We start from the raw sequence: 22,291 nt of genomic DNA on the forward strand, positions 1-22,291 counted from the left end.
ATAATGAGAACAAATATATTTTTACCTATGAACTGTCCCAACAAAAGTATTGCATCAACACTTGGTTCAACAATAATCTAAAAAAAATCTTTATGAATTCAAATTTCAGGAATTGAAAACTGCCACTGTAGCGTAAGAAGTAACTCATCCGCTCATCGTATTGGCCCAAAACGTGTTTTGTCAGACTAATAGTAGAATGAATGACTTAGCCCAAAACAAGGTAAACCAGTTAAAGGTCGTGCAATCAAAGTGTTGGTTTAAAGTTGTCTGCAATAAATGGGATATTAGTGCCTTGAATCCTATAAAGGATTTGCCCTCCGTTATTATAAATCGTCCATAGAGGAATTAAAAAAGTATAACTTAAAATAAAAGTACTGTATACTGCTTAAAGCTAGAATAAATAAGTATCCCAATATACAAAGCTATGATATAAAGACCAACCTCTTCATCTGAATCTAAAATATCTGGAACCTCTAGAACAACTGGCTCTGGTTTACTCCATAAACCTAAATGGATGAAACAATTGGACAGCTTTACAATATTAAGTTAATATCAAGCCATGGATTGGATATATCAGCTATCTAGGATATGGTTCTTTAATTTTTAACTAGATGCTTCGTCTTTAGCCTCAAGGGGAGGGCAGGTGATGTCAAGCATATAACCTAAAGCCACCCCAAGTCATCTATGAAGCCTTATTAAAATCTAAATCAATTTTCACCATTATTTTCCGAGATATTTAGCATCAGACTAAAAAACCTTATTAATTATTATAGAATATACTTAAATAACGTTGAAATAGTATAAAATCACCAACAGATATTGGAAAAAAGCCTTAAAAATTTTAAGCCTTAGAATTTGAATTTTTTATTCATTATATTTTCAAATGTAATGTGCTATGCAACTTGAAGAAATGTCTATTTTACAGAGTAAAAGAATAAAATATTAATTTTTATTCTTATTTATGAAATATGCACTATTATTCTATACTCTTCGTCCATCCTCAGAAGCAAGCAATTCAATGTTTCTACATTTCACCTTTCATTCATTTTAATAATAATTTGAACTTCTTATCATTCAGCTTCCCAAAAAAAGTTGACAGATTAAAAGTAGAAAACAAAACAATCACCCAAAAAACAATAAAATCACGGCCCCATTTTTGTTTGTATTACACCCCTCTAAAGCTAACAGACTTAAACCAATCTCGATTGGATTTCAGGGAAGTGTCAAAATTTTTGCTACACGCACCCCCTGACAAAAAAAACTGTGTACGCCACTGGTCATGACGATTAACAACTGAAAAGAAATTAAGAGACAAACTGTTGAATGAACGCCCTGAATCATGAAAATAAATTCATTTATGAATTATACTTTAAGCTAGAAAACGTACCATGGCTATTATTGCTATTATATTCTAAAATGATGTTGGAATGATGCAACACTAGATGGACACACACACTCACACTAATTTAAACTTTCACTTTCATAAAACTTTTATTTTCCCAGCGGGTCAAAGAAAAGGAAGTCGTGGGTTGCAGGTGCAAAATGGATTTATTATTACTTGGATCTTACACCAGATTATAATGTTCTCTTATAAAGTGAAACTTGTAGCTGGCTAAATAACGAGCCCCCCTCCTTTCCTCCTACTGGATGAATAATTGATGTCCATGTTAGCAACCTAAGTTAACGACAATATTTCCCCTGTATCCACGTATATTCTAAATCCATTAGGTGCAGTGGAGTAATTTAGAAAATTTCTCTTCTTGACCTTTGCCAAAGTTTAATTTGAAACCTATGAAAGACAACAAAGAATAATTTTAAATAGATTTTATTTGAGTTGAGACAAAATGCATTATTTTCCTGTAACCGGGAATGCAAAATGTTTACCTGGTTTCTTTGCTTTGGTCATCTTGTTGAGCTGAACAGCCTTGATATGGGCCAACATGTGGATAAGCTCTTTGGCATGCACTGGTTGCAAGGCTGGAGAAAATCTAAACATAAATTTTATTTCGTATTTTCATAAAAAAAAGTTCAAGTTAATATTTTTAATAATATATGTTGACTAATCTAAAATTCAAAACTAATAAGACTAATCAACTATGTATTTTTGGAAATCATACCTAATCAAAGCATTGCATTGTTGAGAAAAAGGAAAAAATATTCTTGCATGTAAAATAAAAAAATTTCTGCTGAATTAACATCATAAATAACAAAACAATATTTTAGCAAAGTAGTGATTTTTACCCTAACTGGTGTCATACAGTATAGGTACTAATCAAAAAGGTACTTTAATCATATACTAAAACATTATCAGCAAAGGTTCATGTGTTCCATCTTACCTGGCAGCTAATCTGTCTAAACGGCTTCCAGGCAACTGCATAGATGCTCCCAGCACGGCTCCTAGCAGCCTAAAAACAAAAACGGAAATTATATCCCTTTCTGGGGTGTTCTATATTCTGCACAAGATAAATTTTTTCCTCCAAAAATATTTCATCCCTCCCCTCCCTCCACTTATTTTATACATAAGGAGGAAAATGAAAGATGTTTTTCATCCCCCCCCCCCTTAGCCAGGATCCTATAGCTGAATAGACACTCCTGATCCTATCGAAAACCTATTATTGGTTAAAAGAAGGAAGTAAAGTAAATTAAAAGTGAAATAATATGACTTTATGACGTACTAACATACCGTAATTGTAGAGTAGCTACGCTACTATGTATAAATATTTACCTGTCAAGAACTCTACGATTGAGGCTGCCATCAATTCTAACCCAAGGTCTGATCTGAACTAATATTTCCTCCATGTCATCCCAGTTTATCTTCTTTACTGCGTCGGATACATCGTTACTAACTTTTGCAGCAAGCTATAAAAAATATGAAATAATGGATGAAGTCTACACACGTGTGAACTGATCATTTCATAAATTTCTGGGAAGGGTTTGGGCTATTACAAACAGCCCTACAACACATCATTTTTACATCAATTAGAATTTCTATGCAACTTTTGAATGAAAGGATCTTTTTTTCTAAAGCGAAATAACTTTACCAGTATTACCAGCCTACATGATTTAATGACAAGGTTTAAAGGGTAAATTTAGATGTCTAGAAAGGCAAATTAGAAGAGGGTCAAACATACTGAAAAACATCCTAAACCTCAAGATAAAAATTAAAAGATAACTTTATTCTGCATTTAAACTAAGATTTTCTTTTATTGTATTTAGTGCTCGTCTGTTTGTATTCACTAAATCAACATTGGAAAGTGTTCTAGCAATTGTGCTAATTATTAAATTATACAAAAAAAACATAAATTGTTTTAAATCTTGAATTGCAAAAGAATCTTGAAATCATCAATAGACAAAAATAAAAAACAGCACATCCAATCAATCAATATTTTAAAGTAATTGTGATTTTGAAGTATTAGAAAAAGTAAAGAAAGATATGTTTTCTTTAAATGCATAGGTAGTGTTTCTTAAATTCTATGGTCAAATAAAAATTTTCCCAGAACAAAATCCACAAAAAAGCTGTTGTATTACACACAATGCCAGACCGAAAATCATTTTTCCCCAATAATTCGCTTATATGGCACTTTTGCTGTAGTGTGAAAACGTGAAATAATATAAATTGTGATGCAACAATGCTCCCGCATCAAAACTGCACCACTCAAACTCTTCCCCCACCAAAGCCTCATTTATCTGTTCAACACATAGAAAACTAGATAATAAAGATACAACAGTTCTCACCATTTTTGTCAAAAGTTCATCAAGTGTTTAGTTATTATTAGAATAGAGTTAGAATTGAATACCTTGGCATGCAGGCTACTTAATAATTCTAATAGGAAATCTGTCTGACTTTATGTATGTAGGTCCACTAAGGTCTCATAAGAAAGAGAAAAGTTTCTTGAAAGATCAATAACACTATGACCTGTAAATACTGTAGATAGAACACAAAAAAAAACATTCTAATTCAATGGTGATTTTTTTTACAACAAACAATTTTAAGTCATAGAAATCTTTTAGAATAAGAAGGATAAGATATCTAAATGAATTTAAAGACAATATTAAGCAATACATAATTGCTTAAGCTAACCTATTCAGAACTAGCTACCTATCCCAAGATCTCTATCTATCTATGATTGCAGCTAGCTTATTAAAATTCTGTGTGTTATGGGGAAAAGTTGTGTTGGCAAATAAACAAACAAAAACTTTGTACAAGCTCAATTCAAATAAGACAATGAATTCAGTGAAAAGATTGTTGATTCTTAAAAATCCAACAAAAAAGATTAAAAATAGTATAGAACCGTTCAAAAGCTTTCAAACTTTGTATTTATGTCACAATCTACACTTTATGATACAAGGGTTTGAGATCATTTATTACAAAGTCAACGTTTATTTATAATTCTTGTTGGCCGTTAATACATAAGCACAGCTACTCTATAATTATAAAGGAGGAGGGCTGATGTGCATCTTTTCAAAACCATCACAAAGAAATGAGTAAAAGCACTGTAACTTTGGATGGCTGTTGCTTTAATGTAGAAAATGAAGTTGTGATATTCGCTAAAAAATAAATATATAACTTTTTTACACCTAACCGATAACATCTGATTTTATGAATGTTTTCATGATTGTATTTATGTAAAATACAATTACACATTTGTTTTTGGGAATTTTGTCCCCAATCTTTGTAATGTTGAATACAAGGAAAGACAATTTTTGTTGTTTATCTTTTAAGAAATTTATAAAATTTCTGTTTACTTCATTAGTTTCAAAGTGTTGTTCTTTGTTCTAATAACTGGAACAGAACAAAATTAGAGGAAACATTAAAACTTAAAAAAAAGAATAAACTTCAAATGAAAAAGGACAGGAAGAAAATATATTCAGAACCAAGGAAGGTAAGGGCCATAAAAAGTAGACAAGAGAAATACTGCTACTTTGATCTTAGAAGTGTTGTGGAATACATAAGCCAGTAGACAGTCTCGAATCAATATAGTTATAACGTAGAGTTACAGTTATGAATTGGGAATAATACAATGAAATATATAACCAACCAATCCATCAATCACATGCAAATACTACCAATCAATCAAATATAAATATTAACAATCAATCAATCAATTACTTAAATGTAAATATTACCAACCCATCAATTAAATACAAATATTACCAATCAATCTATCAAATATAAATATAACCAATCAATCAAATATAAATATTACCTACCAATCAATCAAATGCAAATTTTACCAATCAATCAACCAAAATGAATATTACCAATCAAATGTAAATATTACCAATCACTCAATCAAATATGAATTTTACCAATTAAAAAATATAACCAACCAATCAAATCAATCAATCAAATACAAATATTACCAATTACTCAATCAAATATAAATATAACCAATCAATCAATCAAATAAAAATAAAACCAACAAGCCAATCAAATAAAAATAAAACCAACAAGCCAATCAATCAATCAAATCTAACCAACATGCCAATCAATCAATCAAAATGACCTGAGGATGTTTCTTCTTAATTTCCACCTTGATATCCTCTCCTCCTGTTCCAGTTTCAACGCTGAATCTTCTGGGTGGCCGCCTTACACGTGGACTTAAACCTTCAGTCTCTCCTCCGGGTTTTTCTTTACTTTCTTCTTCCCTATAAGGAAAAATATTTATTTTATCGGTATTTACAATAATGATTAAAAAGAAACATATTTCTAGAAATTACAAGCACAATAGTTTGGAAACAAAAAAAGTAATTTTATAACTGAAAAAAATTTAAGTAACCATCCCTTATTTTCCATGTATTGCAAAAATAAGTGAAGGATTTATTATTGCCCAACATGCCCTTTGTGTAAAAATACAGAATGATCTTTCTAAGATAAAACATTGCTCCTTACCTAGTTTCTTGTCCTGTATGATAAAGTTTTCCACCAAACTTTGTGCTTTCCTGTTTCTCAGTAAATTTGATTCTGGTAACTTGGTATGTGTGAATCAGCCAGTCTCTGCAGTATTTGTGGGACACCCACCTATAGTATTGACATTATAAATAACATGTTGATGTAAGTTTGTTGGGAGTTTCAATATTACCTACTGTTATTAATATAGCTAAAATTGAAGAAAACATTGCAAAACATGAAAAAATACATCTACTGTACTTTTGCTGAATGTGTAAATGAAAGTCCCGCAATTATCAGTATGTATACTGGCTGCATGAATAAATATCTACAAATGCGAAAAAAATGGGGTTGCTTACTAAAAAGATTTAACCTTCTAAATTTTAAGTAAAATAAAGAAATACCCATAAATATCTTCTATTTTCCTTCCCTGTGTTCCTGGTTAATCTGATGTGCCAGAATTAAAGATTAAAATTTATTAAAATTAAAGGTAGGGGGGGGGGGGGCGTCCCGTTAAGAAATATAAAGCTAACCAAAAACCTATCAAATATCTTATCGTTTATTTGTGTTTTTTTTAACCAGATATAAATTCATATCTTTAATACGTAAGTTTCAATTACTTTTTTAAGAAAATCCGCGAAATTAAAAATGAACTTTATTTAACAATATATAATAATACTAGCGGCTTCGCCCCTAGCCTCTAGGGGCTTTGCCACAAGAGATGACAACAACAAAAAATTCAAAAAAAAAATAAGAAGAATTAAAGAAATCTTCTACAAAAGAAATTTTCTACAAAAGAAATCTTCTACAAAAGAATTCTTCTTCAAAAGAATATTTCTACAAAAGAATTCTTCACCAAAAAAAAAAAAAAAAAAAAAAAAAAAAAAAAATGGGGGGGATTTTTTTGTTTTTGGGGGGGTTGGGGGTGTCCCACCCCCCAAGAAAATAGCTTAAAACCACCGCAGGACCAATAGATATATACCCTGAAGAGTAGAATCCATTCGGTTCAGTGGTTACCGAGATCTTAAGCTTCAGACGGACAGACGGACAGACAGACGGACAGACATCGTTCTACTTTGTATTATAAGATACATATCAATCAGCTATCAAAGAGATAATTGCATTAAACAATGAACAAATAAAAATTTTAAATCATATAATTCTACATTTAGATAATATTTACTAACCTTGTATCAACAATGCCAACAGGAATGATAAGCTTGCTGCAGACTAGAAATTCTAAACAGCTGATTATGTCTTTTCTTGACATTGAATCCACTACAAGAAGATCCTCTTTGGTTGCCCCCATATCCTAAATTAAAAACATATTAAAATTTTCATCCAATATAAAAATACATGATTTAAGGTATTTTTTTCATACACGCAAAGCATTATTAAATGGCGAAATTGCGATTAATGGGCCTAATTTATTTTCTAACTTTAAGAAAAGGTCGCATAGATAAAACAAATATTTTACCTGTTTTTTATCTATGAATTCAAGAATTCTTTCAACTCTTTCTCTATAAGCCTCATCTTCAATCTTGTTTAAGATCTCCGGTACAGGATCTAATGTTAATGGAATAATGCTGCTGGTTATTTCTGTAAATAATAACCTGTTATTTCCAAAGGCATTTTGTCCGCTCAGTCCAACACCAAACCTAAAGCATTTATTATTTTTTTAAATATCAATATTCACAGATTCAAAACATTTTGGTAACGAAGCTCCTCTATAATTAAATCTCTCTGTCCGTCTGGAACGCTATAGGGGAAATTATATTTACCTAGCTGCTATTAAAGCTAGAAGCAAGGTTTTTCTTGCCAGCATTCCCAACATTATGGAGCATATCCATAGCGGTTGTAATGCCTTTAAGCAGCTTTTTGGCTGAGCTTTTATTTTTACAACTGATTTTCGCTTGTATGTGGGTAACAATATCAAAATAAAATCAAAAGTGTTGTTTATTTGTTCATAAAGGGAAAGATATTTTTTTGCTGGATTTGCTTTATACCGGGGGGGGGGGGGGGGGGGGAGGGTTTACTGGGTGCTTAGCAGAGGTGCTTTGTTTGCTGTTGTCATACTTGTCTCACAGATCCTTATCCCTTATCCCTTGCAGTAAATCTTTAAAATCTTTTCATTCTATTTTGTGCTTCTTTTAAGAACTATTGTATATTTTTCTACTTATATTTTCTACTTATTAGAGAGTAACAGACAAATTTTTAAAAAGATTCTATCAGACAAGCTAAAATTGTAGACAGATTAATTTATTCTTCGAGGAAACATGCTCAAACTTATTTCTTATTTCTTTATGACCTTCTATGTTCTACATTCATGCTCTTTACATACTATGACTTAGGGACTAATGTACGCATTAATCATTTAGTTTTCTTTTGTTAAGTCTTTCTAATCTCTTCTTAAGTCTCTTTTAATCTTATTTCGGACAAGTATGGAGAGCGGCGCCGCGAAGTTAGGAACTGAGGGCACTTTTCCGCGCATGCAGCAACCCTTTCCTCGAAGATAGGAGTGGCCTCCTGCATGCGCCGCAAAAATGCACAGCCCGGACAGGCGGCCGGTCAAGTTACGTGGTTACATCACAAATATATAAACGGATTTCCTGGTCATATGGACCAATCGTCACAAATAGCCAAATATATTGTTTAAGCAAAGACTAAGTGTTTGAGAAACACCTAGACATGTAAGCCACGGACCGGCCGCCGCGGTCAGCAACCGACAGCGCAACTAACCGACCACCATACCTGTCAAAAATAGTCTGTCAAAAATAGTCTGTCAAAAAAGTCTGTCCTCAAATAATATTATTCTGTCCTATCTAGTTTCATTTCTTTATCATCACCATACCTAAAAGAACACTAGCGATTAAATGATGTATTCTAAGTAAATGGGAATTCTCCCTCTTGCAAAATTAAATCAAAATCAGTTTTTCTTTAAAGCCCGTAATAAGCTTACTATACATCGTACTTTATTATTAACTAAATAATGGTATTGTGAAATTAATGTAAACCTGCCTTATACTTTTTGTTTTATCTAGGTACATTTATACGCTCACCGTATAATTGTATGTCCTTGTTATTGCGATAGAACTCAGCAAATAAATATTAAAAAAATCTTTCTTTTAAGTAAATTTTTAATTATAAATTTTTTTTCAAGCAACGCCGTCAGGGATGTAGGGAAAAAAATTACTGGGATGAGTGAGGGTTTTAATCGGTACCAAAGAATCTGTGGGAATATATCCCACGGGACAATATTAACTCATTTCTTCAATCATTCAATTCAGGGAAAGATAGGTCGGTGTGAGAAACAGTGTTTTATAACGGGAATAAAGACATAGGTAACCTCTATGGCACTGGTAACATAATTGTACCGGTCTTACTTTTGGAAACCCCGTAGAGATTCCGGTGGAACACCTGTCATAGCAGTATATTTAGCATACTTAGTATATTTATTCATGTGTCTTCAATGTAATGTACAACTATGTTATTACAACTATGTTTTTCTAAGCTCAGGAACGACTTGGTAAGCGCCGTGACAATCAACGGTTCAACAACCCCGGCTGGGGTTAAGCCATCCACTCGCACCTAAGCTTGCTCAGAGTTCAATTTTTTCTTTTTAAAAATCATGCAGCAAACGAATAAAATGTAGGTGAACGGGAAGGAGTGTTCACTACAGCCCTGAGCTAGGTTCATATGTTTTTAAACTTGTAATCAAACTCTTAATAAGTTGCGATATAAATAATCAATATTATTGTACCTGTAATATGATGAAAGAGATATAAAATGAAATATAAATATGTAATCTTTTTCAGGAAGAAATCTTAGTATTTTCTTTGATTATATGCAATCTCTTTCAGGAAGAAATCTATAGTAAAAAATTGTAACTTACTAGTAATCGCCCTATATTATATGCACCTTAGAGGAAATAAATTCTATTCTATTCTTTAGCGTTTCTGAGATGATTATCTCAGATTAATGATTATCAGCTCTTTGTGTTACTTTCTAGTTGTTATCTTTCTACTTTTAGATATTATCACCCTAGTCTAATGTTTCAATCTTTTTTTCTACAGTATGACCCTCGAAAAATTATTTTTTATCATCTGCAGCCCTTATTTCTCAATGAATTATTAAAAAATGTATATGTCCTTGTTCTCTATAGATTTCCACATAAGTAGATATAAAAATATTTTTTTTTACCTCCATTAACACCGGAGATTTTTAGAGCTAAAGCTTTGAAAAAGTGACTGAGGAAAAAGTAACTTTTAACATGAAACGACTTTTTAAGCAAAATTAAGGTAGAAGTTCTTTTATTTTTGTTACTAGCAGAAACTTTATACAAAAATGAAATAAAAAATTTAGGCTTTGAGTAAAAAGCATTTTTTTACACATATTTTTTGAGTCTTTTTAGTTTAATGGTATTTTGAAAAACTTACTTATTAGGCAAATTTGTTTTAGATTAAAAAACCAAATAAATCTTTCGGAATATAGCAGGAAAATTGTTTTTGTTTCATAATCCTAACTTTAATAACAAAAAAGTTATAAAGAAAATAAAATTAGAACATAATGATTTTTTAGTCTAAAAAACTTAATTAACCCCCTATTAAATGATTGAAATGTCAGAAAAGGGGGCGGAGCAACTGTCATAATTAATCCTTTTTATAAATAAGGGTAAATAAATAACCTAAAATTTGCAAAATTCATTCAGTAGTATTTTTTGCCATATAAAATTGATATTTTTTGGTGGAATAAAAAAGAAACAATTAGTTAACTTGTTTTTCTTTGTGTATTATTATTCAGTTGCCAGAAAAACATAATATAACCATCCAAAAATTATGAGAAACAAAACAAATTCTTTTTCTCAGTCACTTTTTTTAAAACTTTAGCTCTAAAAATCTCCGGAGTTAATGGAGGTAAAATTAAAATTTTTATATCTACTTATGTGGAAATCTATAGAGAACAAGGACATATACATTTTTTAATAATTCATTGAGAAATAAGGGCTGCAGATGCTAAAAAATACTTTTTCGAGGGTCATACTGTATGTAACAAAGGATCTCACAAACCGCTGAACCGATTTAGTTCTTCTTTTCAAGGAATCTTCAAATATATCCCAGGATGGTATTAGGTTATTTTATTTCCAGATTTATGTCTTGGGATGGTTTTAGGCCATTTTTTGCCATTACCTATCTTTTGCAATACAGAGCCCCTAGATGCTAGGGGCACAGCCGCTAGTATTAAATAAATTAAAATTCCAAAAATGAAATCTTATCTAATGTACCTTATCAAAAGAGATTCGTAAGCTGCGATATCACCAGGCAGCCAGGAAATAGGAACCTTCAAACACAACAGGATTAAAACACCAACAAAATTTATCAAAAAATCACTATGATAATGGAATATTGGATATTTTCATCAACAGATTTAAAATGAATAAAACAAAAAGTTAGGTAGAAGTTATGAAAAGGTTATTGAAATTTACGAATTATAGACTTTAAAAACACGTTTGACAACTTAAGTATTTTTTAAACCTATAGGTAATCCTTTACCTTGATATCACTATAGTTAACAATTCTTTCATCATCATCCACTTGCTCTGGACATTTCAGTTTTCCCTAAATATTGATAGATTAATAGCCTATTGTATAAGGTCGTTCGTAAGATTTTTGAGTCCACCAGTTAAGATCTTCCTAACGACTACCCCGATTGGGTTCTCCAGTTTAGATAATATTCACTAAAGTCCCTAGAAAGATTAAGACATTCTCACATTAAAATTAAGTCTTATGGAGGAATTAGGCTGTTTTCTTCCACCTTCGAATTTAGATAAAAGTTTGATGTTTGTATGTCTGTCTGTCTTACAAGAAATAATATTGACAGAGTCTACATAATAATAATTTCCTAGCTGTAGTTTACAAGAAGTACTAATGATAATATTGGACAGGCTTATACCTGTAGTTTACAAGAAGAAATAACAAAGAAATCATGAGAATGTTGGACCGGGTCGCCAGAATCCAGCGGAGATTTGTGTATTTCTTCTCTCATCATGTACAAAGCAATTCTAAATTAACATATTTCATGAATTCTATGTCAGAAAATTAACTACCTACAATGTTTAAAATTTAGAATGGATGTAAAAATATTTTTTTATTTTGTAGAAAGTTTTTTTACAATCTATTTGGATAACCTTTTACCTGCTTGCTGACTTAGCCAGAGCAGTATTACTCCTTGCATCAGATCCTTCTTGGAACAAGATCAGATTTTCTACACCTGAAATAATACAACCATATTTTCACTGTATTGAATAATTGTTTTATAGGTATTTTCTATGCTTTAACAATATTTATAAAATGTAAATTATTGAACATATGTACATGATATATTTATTTAAAGTACATTCTTTTTGATTTGAAGATAAATTTTGTCTTGCATTATCAAAAATAGTTTTTTTTTGCACAGATTTGATAGTATTATCCAGAAACTAATTCGTAAGATTCGAGAAAAAAGATGCCAAATTATGTACATTAGTGATTAAATGCCAATATATACTGAAGAGAGATGAAAATTAATACTTAAAAAAGAATGGGGTAACTGTTTAAAAGTATAGTCTATACCCGTAATAAGTAACTTCTATGGTAAAGAATTTTTCCCCGTCAGAATTTGGTGATATTTTTGTCACACTTACTAAGAAATTAGCCTACTGATCCTTTTCTATTTACCTGTTACTCTCGTCTCTTTTATCACTTTCTCCGTCTCTCTTTCCTCCGATGATCTTTCACTTTCTGATTTATCATCTCTCTCCAATTTCTGGTGTTTTGCTTTAGAGAACAAAGTTGTACAAGTGGGTTTGCTCGACTTTGATGATCCGGAAGGTCCTGGTTCTGCCAGTGGCTGGTTTACACTTGATTGTAGGGATTTTGTTGGTGACATTCTAATGTTGTCGATGTCAGCCTAACATATAGATTGTTTTACACTGTTTTTTAGTAGATTTAGAGCAATAGAGTAAAAATATTCAAATTTCATAACAATATTCATGCTCTCTGTTTTCAAAGTAATTTCCTTTACGTTTCCCCCATAAAACATAAAGTGTGAGATGAGTTATGCAACGGCTGGTCAAAAAAGAAGAACTTTGGATGAGGTTAACTATTATTAGTATTAAGCTAAGAGAATAAAAAGTTTATACCTGGTCTACACCTCCAGCATTTCTTAGCAGCTCTTTATACCTCTCCAGAATACGAATATAATTCTCATTAACAGCGGATAGGGTAGGGTCAAGAACAACCAGTTGTTCAGGCACCTCAGTACAGAATGAGAGCTTGTTGTGGGCCAATAGGGCTGTTACGGTGGCGGCGAAGCCTCCTTCCTGACCTAATTTACAAAAGAAAGGTAAATACAAACAATCCATATCACTTAATTCAAGTAAGAGGTTAGCTTTGGAATTTTAAAGTCTCAAATAAAATGTAAACCTAATATTTCCACTTGCCTCCCTTCTTTTTTTTGCTTCCCATCTAAAATAGCTGCTGTAAATGCGAATTTTGTTAAAATTACGTGACAAATTCAAGACAACAACAAGCTGCTTATTTTTCTTATATTAGTTTTTAAAGCAGAAATACTCAATTGATACAAACAATAAATGCATCTTTTTACTAGCAATAAATGTTAAGATGTGTAGGTAAAATATTAACCTTTGGTACATTAATGGTAATACTAGGTAATTAAGTTTCAAGGTAATTAGTTAGACCATAAATAGTTCTAGGTTATGCATTTAAGTTTTCTACATTTATTCATGGCAAAACCAACAGTAATATTTATATTTGGTAGGTACTTTTTTTCTTTTGATTGTTGCAACTACTTTTTAACCGGAGTAACAAGGATAATATGTCGGTCGGTAAAGTACTCAAGGCGTCTTGTTTTTTATGACTTTTAAATAATACACAGACAAAAATCAATACAAAAATCTTCAGGGTAAATTTTATTTTCCATTACTTCAATTACCCATATAAACTTTTAAAGAAAGTTGATTTAATGGAGGTAATGGTACTTGTTTTGGGTATAGTCCCTTTAGTAACACCGCCCCATAAGGGGCGATTCGTCGTATTTTTAAAATGGATTTTTATAGGTTATTTTAGGTTAGTTTATATTGGGTTAGGTGATTGCCCCACAGGGTTAGGTAATTGGCCCCGCAGGGGCTAGAAATAGGAGAAAAGCTACTGTAAAAAATACGAAGAATCGCCCCATAAGGTGCGATGTTACGAAAGGGACTATACCCCTTGTTTTTTCAAAACTAAATAATAAACTAACCTATTTGTATTTCAGTGAACTGATTTGGATTATCCAGAAATATTTTCATCATTTGCCAGGATTGGGAGTAAATATCGTACTGGTATCTAAATAGCAAGTTAATTTTAACAACCCATTTTAGAACCTTAAGATTCTATATTATGTTTTATTCTAAATTATGATTTTACTAACATTTTCTATGTATATAAAGTTGTTCATATTAGAGTAAAGGTAGAGTTATTAAAGAAAGAATTGCACTTTTACACAAACCACCTTGTTGAACAAAGCCTAGATACCCACCCATTATTGTTGTTTTTTCGTTTTTTTTGTTAATTACTTTAGGTCAAGTTAGGAAGGTTAGGTTGAATTGGGTAATGGATAGCCCAGCAATGTTAGGGACACCCGCATGGGTTTGGCCTAGGGAAAAAAACTACCCATTATTATCAATTCATTATAAAATAAGAGGGGTTATCAGTGCTCAAAGATTATTCAAAGATTATTTGAAGTTGTTCTCCTTTTTTATATTAAATTTCTTACCTGTTTAAAAATGAATGAGCAAATGTTACAGACAACTGGTATGGACTAGATGACAGGGGCAAATAATTTCCTTGCTTTAGATTATTCTTGCTGTAATGTTTCTTTAATGAAACCATCTTATTCTGCCGTAAATCCGCCATAGCTTTTCTTAGCAGGGTGTCAGGATACTGCTGGTAGATCTTAAACAGCTGGAAGGTCCAGCTACGTTTGTCAGAGGTACAACAGAGACTTGAGACAACAAGAGTGTTGATTACGGCACAGTGGATATCTTCAATGCATGTTGGCTCCTAATATATGTGGGTAAGTTTATGTATATTATATGATTGTGGGAGGGTTTTGAATTTTCTTTTTAAAAAAAATATGTTTTGTATATTTAGAAATAATCTAGAAAACAAAAAAAAATCATTTGTAGTCGAAACTACAGCTAAACTCGCATCTTTTCATTTGATTTTTCTAAAAAAAATATCCAAGAGTAAATTTTTCACTTTTCAAAGAATTTAATGTTAATAGATTTAAAATTAAATCTATTAGCAAAAAAAATAATGGTCAAAATGGTACTTTTTCCTTTGTTTACCATAATATAACATTTACATGAATAGTAGGGTGGGTTCATATTGGAATTAGACAAAGCGGGGATATGCAACAGATAAAAATAACCTTAAAAACATTTCTGACCGAAAAAGAATTTTAAAAAATTGAGTTTTAGAACACGACCACTTAAAAATATAATTCATTACTTATTAGTATGCAAAGACGACATTCAAAAATTTTTTTGAATTAGAACTATGGCTTCATGGTGCTCCCTGGAAAGGCCTTGAGGAGCTGAATCAGGAACTTTTGTCTGTTTCAAAATATCTCGTTCCTAGCCTTAGAAATCACTAAAAAACTAAAAAAAATTAAGGTTTATTGAGAATTGTCCAATTTGTAGAGGTTTTTTAGATTTTCTCAGGCTAGGAACGAGATTTTTTGAAACGGACAAAAGTTCCTGACTCAGCTCCTCAAGGCATTTCCAGGGAGCACCATGAAGCCATAGTTCTGATTCAATAAATTTTTGACTCCCATTTACAAATAGCTATACAATTGAATGTCTGGTCGTCAGCGGTTTTAAGACTTAGGATAAATTTTTAATCATCCAGAGGTGTATTATATCTATATAAATTGAGTGCAGATGCCCGCTTTGGCCTCAGAAAAAAAATGTCCAAAATCGACCCACCCTAATGAATAGTTATTCATGAAATCTGTTCTTGAATCTTTTTAAAAAAATTTACCTTGAAAGCGTTTTTGCTGTTACTGGTTGTGACCACTCCAGTTGAACTAGAAGTTCCAGGACTAGAGGATCCAGGATTCAGGATAATGTATTTTTCCTTTAATCATACAGGCATTGGTATTGTGTCAATTATTATTTTGGTATAATCCTCCCTTGAATAATCTCATTTAATAAAAGTTACTTTAGCCTATGCGCGAAGCTCAACCAGAGGGGCTACCTAATCCTTATTTAACCTAACCTTGCCTAAATTAAGTATGAAAAAAAAAGTTAGAATCCTTGTGATACTTTTTTTGATTCTTTTCTATAATAAGGCAGTTGTAAGTATTTTCATTAGGCAGATTCATTATTCAATTACTAAATAAACAGTATTTGCTATAGATTATTGGATTTTGGATAAACTAACAGAAAAGTTCATTTTGAGTATTTGTTATTAAACAAACAAATAATGCAAGTACGTGCCTTGATAGCTTCAATTGTATCAGGAAGATCAAGCTTTGGTGCATTGCTGGCATTCTCCTTCTTAGTGATAAGAATATGGACAAGTTCACCAAATTCAGTGTCAAGACGAAGATCGGCATCTGCTTTGCTCTCATTCGGATCTAATGCCAAGTTAAATCTGAAATGTTTATTTGTCAGATAAAATCAACTTCCTCATGTTTAAAAAGGGGATTTAAAAAATCAATTCAATGTTACCTGTCCAGCAGAGTTTCGTCCTGTTGTAGATCTGCCAAGAATAAATTGACGTTGTCCACTGTCGTTTGATTCTTCATCATGTAGTTCAACCTTATACAAATAGTTATTGTATATCTTAAATGAATATTTGCTTATAAATCTACTAGGTATATTTTGATATTTTAGAGCCCAGATACGAAAAATGTTATATTATTGAAATAATTTACCTCCTTTGGCAGGCTCTACTGGTCTTATTACAAGACTCTGGAAAGTATTTATGTAGCAGATCCCTAACACTGGTGTACTGAACCATCTGATTCTTGGTGTCAGCCCGTAGAAACATACCAGCTGCACGGCATAACAATAGGAAACTGTCCTCTCTGAAAATGTAGAAAATTTTTTTTTTTTTTACATATACAATACCTATACATGTGTTTGTATTTTAATTATTTCTAAATTGTGTTTTGTATTTATCCAAAAGGTTTACCTGGCTGTCCAGTCAACCCTGAGCTTTCTCATGAGTCGCAGAGCAGCTTTGTCCTTCTCATCATAGTAAGGTTTTCTCTCAACCTGGGTCTTACGCTTACCCAATACACGAGTGATCTTGTTAGGTCGCACTGCCGGCTCCTGCAACAAATTGAGCTCAAACTTGTAGTAATAAATCTTAAGTGCGACTTCATGTGATTAAAATTTTATTTGTGTCAATCTTTAAATAATACCTTAATGACAACTTTAGCTGTTTTTGGTTCCTCAACAACCTTTTTTCTTCTCTCTTTGGCTCTGTTTGGTTCCTATCACAAAAATCTAAAGTTAGCTTAAAATCATGAGAAACCTATTCAAAGATTCTAATATATTGTGTTTGTAAAGTCTGTTTTTATCTTTAATTAGTGGAAATCTATATTGAATTGAATGATATTTAGTATATTGATACCTTGGTAACTTTTATTTCAGTGCTGATTATAGGCAATTTGGCTCTTCTTGGTTCCACTCTAAATAGAAATTAAGATATAAGTAATTTTATACTATCCATATTATATACTAAAGTAACAGGATGTCTATCTGTTTGTACCGATTGATCTCACTAACGGCTGGACCAATACGGTTCTCCTTTACAATGTAGTTCTTATTGGTCCTGGGAAGGTTTATTACTATTTCGGGACAGGGTACTACAAACCACCCAAGAGAAATAGCCCCTAGATAACCCCCCCCCCCCATCCCTTCCGACAATAATACAACAACTATGCAAAAAAAAACTTTATAATATCCATAACTAATCAAGATTGCTATGCTTACCCTTCTTCATCATCCTGCAACAGCTGAATACAAAATGGCGGCCTCTGGATGTGTTCACTCTTCCCAATTGGTCCACGTTTAGTTGAGGAATTAGTTGACCAATTCCTTTTTAAGTGAGCAAAGATAGAGGAGTCAAGACCTGCTGCCCCAAGACCATCTCCAGGTATATGACCATCGTCCTGCAAAAGATATAATAAACATTTGTGCATTGGCTGTCAAAATGTATTAAGAAAACATCTAAAAATTCGCCAAAGATTGAAGAATGAAATTGTTCATAAAGAAAATCTTTTTTTAAACTTTAAACCAGTCAAACAAGGATCGATATTCAGAAAAAAATGTGTCTTCTTGAAATATTAATTTTACATAAATACTGTTATTGTCATCAATGCAAAAAATATTCATTAACTAATTTTAAAGCCGTTATTTTTATTAGAAATAGTGCTAGAAGGCTTGTAGTCGTCTCTAGTTTTTAGGTTCAATGTTATAAAGGGGGAAGGCGGATGTGCCACTTTTTGAAACCAAAAGTAAAACGCGAATGATCTCAGCCCATAAAAGAGTTACAGCTATAAAATTCGGCACAGCAGTTGCTTTTATGGAGAACAATATGGAACTATGAACAAACGGCGGTGGAACCGCCGAAACCGCCGTTTCTCGCCGAATTTTTTTTTGCCTTTTCTCGCCATAATAGACAATTTTCAATCATCTGAGAAAAACTTTTTTTAATAAAAATTTCTATTATATTTTCACTTGACACTTGTAATATTTCAAACATGTCAATATTAAAGTGTAAAATATTACAAGTATAAAGTGAAAATATAAGTGAATTTTTTTTTTAATATTGACATGTTTGAAATATTATAAGTGTCACGTAAAAATATATCGGAAATTTTTATGAGAGAAAAGAAGTTTTTCTCAGATGATTGAGAACTGTCTAATATGGCGAAAAAATTCATAAAAAATTTCGGCGGGTAACGACGGTTTTCGGCGGGAGCGGCGGTTCCACCGCCGTTTCTTTACAGTTCCATATTATTCTTCACAAAAGCAACTGCTGTGCCCAATTTTAAAGCTGTAACTCTTTTATGGGCTGAGATCATGTACTTTTTACTTTTGAAGTAAACAAGATAATTTAGTTACAATACCTGTAGAGGGGCATCGTCTGCCTGCCTTGGCTCCAGAGCAGCCATCATTTCTGGCTTCCTGTCCATCAACTCTACAGTTATCTCCTAAACAAGTGTTTTCATAAGACAATAGTAAACGTACTTTCTTTAGGAATGAGATATTTTAACTGCAGCTGCGATATTAAATATAAATGTTAGGATATCCATATAATAGAGATATGGTGTATGTTGCGTATCAATCTCAATAACCGCAGGGCCGTAAAGGTTCTCCTTTTCATACAACATTCATACTCTTTTTGTGGCAAGATTTTATCTTTTTTTGGGGAGAGTATTCAACCCTCCCGAGACTACTGATAAAACTCCTCTAAAAAATATTCTTTTAATACCTAACCCCATTTGGACAAATCGAATAGTTAATAATTTTATTTGTGTTGATTTGAATTTAACAAAAATATTCTTTGACTTCCTTATGGGTGTATAGGTATTATCCTTATCACAAGAATAATTTTAATACAATGACAGAATGATATATACCTGACCACTAAGGCCACTGGACTCTCCCAGAGGAGTGCTGATACAAATTTCCCACATGTCATACCAATATCTCTCAACTTGGCCAAGAGATGTCAAGTTGTAGGTTTTCACTGGATAATTACGTCCTGTTTCAACCTGAAATTCAAAGTAACTCAGTTTTTGGAAAGCAGATTATCTTAATTTATTATTAAGGGTTCTCAGTTATCTTTAACCGAATCTTTATCTCTAAAAAGGCTTAACATTTTAATGAAGCTTTTTATAGGTTTAAAAAAACATTTTATGATAATTTCCATTAAAAAGATTGTTACACAGGAAGGGAAAAGAAACCGATGAAAACACTTGTGCTCACGTTTTCTTATTCACTGGCTTAAAAATTATAGGTTATTTTTTTTAATTTTATTGGTTAGATCTCTAACTAGAAAAAAAAGGTATTTTTGTTGATTATCATTGACGGTGTGAATAGTGCGTTGGCTTATCTCAAAAGATCTCTGAAAATACATTATTTTGTTCAGAATAATATTAGATTTTCTGCCATCTGTTTAAAGTGCTACCTGGTGGTAACCAGAAATACTGGAGGTGGTATCCATAAGACTTGTGTTCATATTCACATACAGAAATACTTGGTCCTTTTCTTTCAATTTCTGTGGTCCAAATTGTATTACTCCAATGTACGCAAGCCTAAAAAAAGCTCAGCTGTAGCAATTAATATGGAGTTTAACTTTTAGGTACTTATTTTGAATTTTTAAATGAATTTTTTATCAAATCATAATTTTTCTAACCTTGTAGCAACTTCATGAATGGTGAAAATGTATTTCCTCTGATGCATAATCATTTTCCTAATTGTTGTTGGAAGATTTCTTATCAACATATGTTGTTTGACTGGATGCTCTAGGTATTCCTAAATATAAAATATATTGTTGTTGGTAGATTTCTTATTAACATATGTTGTTTTACTGGATGCTCTAGGTATTTCTAAATATAAAGTATATTGTTGTTGGCAGATTTCTTATCAACATATGTTGTTTGACTGGATGCTCTAGGTATTCTTAAATATAAAGTATATTGTTGTTGGTAGATTTCTTATTAACATATGTTGTTTGACTGGATGCTCTAGGTATTCCTAAATATAAAGTATATTGTTGTTGGTAGATTTCTTATCAGCATATGTTGTTTGACTGGATGCATTCGGTATTCCTAAATATAAAATATATTGTTGGTAGATTTATTATTAACATATGTTGATTTACTGAATGTTCTAGGTATTCCTAAATATAAAATATATTGCTGGTAGATTTCTTATTAACATATGTTGTTTTACTGGATATTCCTAAATATAAAATATATTGTTGGTAGATTTCTTATTAACATATGTTGTTTTACTGGATGCTCTGGGTATTCCTAAATATAAAGTATATTGTTGTTGGTAGATTTCTTATTAACATATGTTGTTTAACTGAATGCTCTAGGTATTTCTAAATATAAAATATATTGTTGGTAGATTTCTTATTAACATATGTTGTTTTACTGGATGCTTTAGGTATTCCTAAATATAAAATATATTGTTGGTAGATTTCTTATTAACATATGTTGTTTTACTGGATGCTTTAGGTATTCCTAAATATAAAGTATATTGTTGTTGGTAGATTTCTTATTAACATATGTTGTTTTACTGGATGCTTTAGGTATTCCTAAATATAAAATATATTGTTGGTAGATTTCTTAGTAACATATGTTGTTTTACTGGATGCTTTAGGTATTCCTAAATATAAAGTATATTGTTGTTGGTAGATTTCTTATTAACATATGTTGTTTTACTGGATGCTTTAGGTATTCCTAAATATAAAATATATTGTTGGTAGATTTCTTATTAACATATGTTGTTTTACTGGATGCTCTAGGTATTCCTAAATATAAAGTATATTGTTCCTATATTTCTTATCAATAAAAAGCCAAATAATTTTTTATTACCAAGTCCCGAATGTTTTTTAATAACGTTTTCTTATTCGTTGGCTTGAAAACTTTGGGGGCCTTAATTAAATTTAAATTAGTAGCGTTTATCAAGTTGATTATTCAAATGTTTCAACCACTAATAGTAATGTACAGAAGGGTTAATTTTGTTAATCATCATTGGGGATGTACATCAATTTATCGGCCATTGTCTTATCCCTGGTTTAAATATCAATGCAAAAAGGAAAAATTCTTTGTCGTATTGAGTATAAAAAGATTTCTACCTGTAAACCAGGAACCTCCAGAGTGATATGAACCAGTTTAACAAACATGGAAAGTGGAAGACGCAGTAGAACATCACACATCAAACACCATCCTTCTTTCCAGTCTATAATAAAACATATGTTTCTTTATACAACCAAGACGCTGGAATTGCCAATTATTAATTAAAGTTATGGCATTACGATTGAATGAATACCCTCTCTTTAACAATAATTCCATTTTTAAAATTCCCTATGTTGAACAAGCCGAAAGAATAACAATCCTCCATCCTTTCTTTGCAAATAGAGTATTTCATAATGAAAGACCTAAATAACATATTACGCATTTATACCTGCATGTTTAGGTAATGGTGGAATGAACATCCTCCAATCAGGCTTCGACATATACAGCTGACACTTACTTAATTCCCTAAAAAAAGTTTATTTTCTTTTACTTTCTAAATACAAATTTTTTAAAAGAGGTATAAAACCACAC

The 22,291-nt window shown here is 31.6% G+C and overlaps 1 protein-coding gene across 1 annotated transcript in view; it reads right to left on the minus strand.

Moving 5' to 3' along the window:
* LOC145313540 (general transcription factor 3C polypeptide 1) overlaps window positions 1–22,291 on the minus strand; it is a 35,497-nt gene that overhangs the window by 1,616 nt on the left and 11,590 nt on the right. Inside the window, exons 21-51 of the mRNA XM_080152988.1 lie at window positions 22,149–22,225; window positions 21,820–21,923; window positions 20,368–20,486; window positions 20,140–20,266; window positions 19,589–19,723; window positions 19,076–19,159; window positions 17,937–18,115; window positions 17,575–17,632; window positions 17,363–17,434; window positions 17,131–17,270; window positions 16,871–17,023; window positions 16,665–16,754; window positions 16,431–16,587; window positions 15,973–16,068; window positions 14,705–14,991; window positions 14,189–14,274; window positions 13,071–13,255; window positions 12,607–12,838; window positions 12,082–12,157; window positions 11,840–11,948; window positions 11,440–11,505; window positions 11,172–11,227; window positions 7,368–7,548; window positions 7,078–7,202; window positions 5,894–6,022; window positions 5,508–5,649; window positions 2,726–2,859; window positions 2,337–2,405; window positions 1,885–1,988; window positions 442–506; window positions 26–77 (exon numbers count right to left, since the gene is read on the minus strand). Coding sequence (XP_080009114.1) covers window positions 26–77; window positions 442–506; window positions 1,885–1,988; window positions 2,337–2,405; window positions 2,726–2,859; window positions 5,508–5,649; window positions 5,894–6,022; window positions 7,078–7,202; window positions 7,368–7,548; window positions 11,172–11,227; window positions 11,440–11,505; window positions 11,840–11,948; window positions 12,082–12,157; window positions 12,607–12,838; window positions 13,071–13,255; window positions 14,189–14,274; window positions 14,705–14,991; window positions 15,973–16,068; window positions 16,431–16,587; window positions 16,665–16,754; window positions 16,871–17,023; window positions 17,131–17,270; window positions 17,363–17,434; window positions 17,575–17,632; window positions 17,937–18,115; window positions 19,076–19,159; window positions 19,589–19,723; window positions 20,140–20,266; window positions 20,368–20,486; window positions 21,820–21,923; window positions 22,149–22,225 — 3,689 coding nt within the window. The remainder of the gene's footprint in view (window positions 1–25; window positions 78–441; window positions 507–1,884; window positions 1,989–2,336; window positions 2,406–2,725; window positions 2,860–5,507; window positions 5,650–5,893; window positions 6,023–7,077; window positions 7,203–7,367; window positions 7,549–11,171; window positions 11,228–11,439; window positions 11,506–11,839; window positions 11,949–12,081; window positions 12,158–12,606; window positions 12,839–13,070; window positions 13,256–14,188; window positions 14,275–14,704; window positions 14,992–15,972; window positions 16,069–16,430; window positions 16,588–16,664; window positions 16,755–16,870; window positions 17,024–17,130; window positions 17,271–17,362; window positions 17,435–17,574; window positions 17,633–17,936; window positions 18,116–19,075; window positions 19,160–19,588; window positions 19,724–20,139; window positions 20,267–20,367; window positions 20,487–21,819; window positions 21,924–22,148; window positions 22,226–22,291) is intronic.

This window comes from Acartia tonsa, chromosome 3 (assembly GCF_053477335.1).
Source record: "Acartia tonsa isolate MP-2025a chromosome 3, ASM5347733v1, whole genome shotgun sequence".
NCBI classification, from domain to species: Eukaryota; Metazoa; Arthropoda; class Copepoda; order Calanoida; family Acartiidae; genus Acartia; species Acartia tonsa.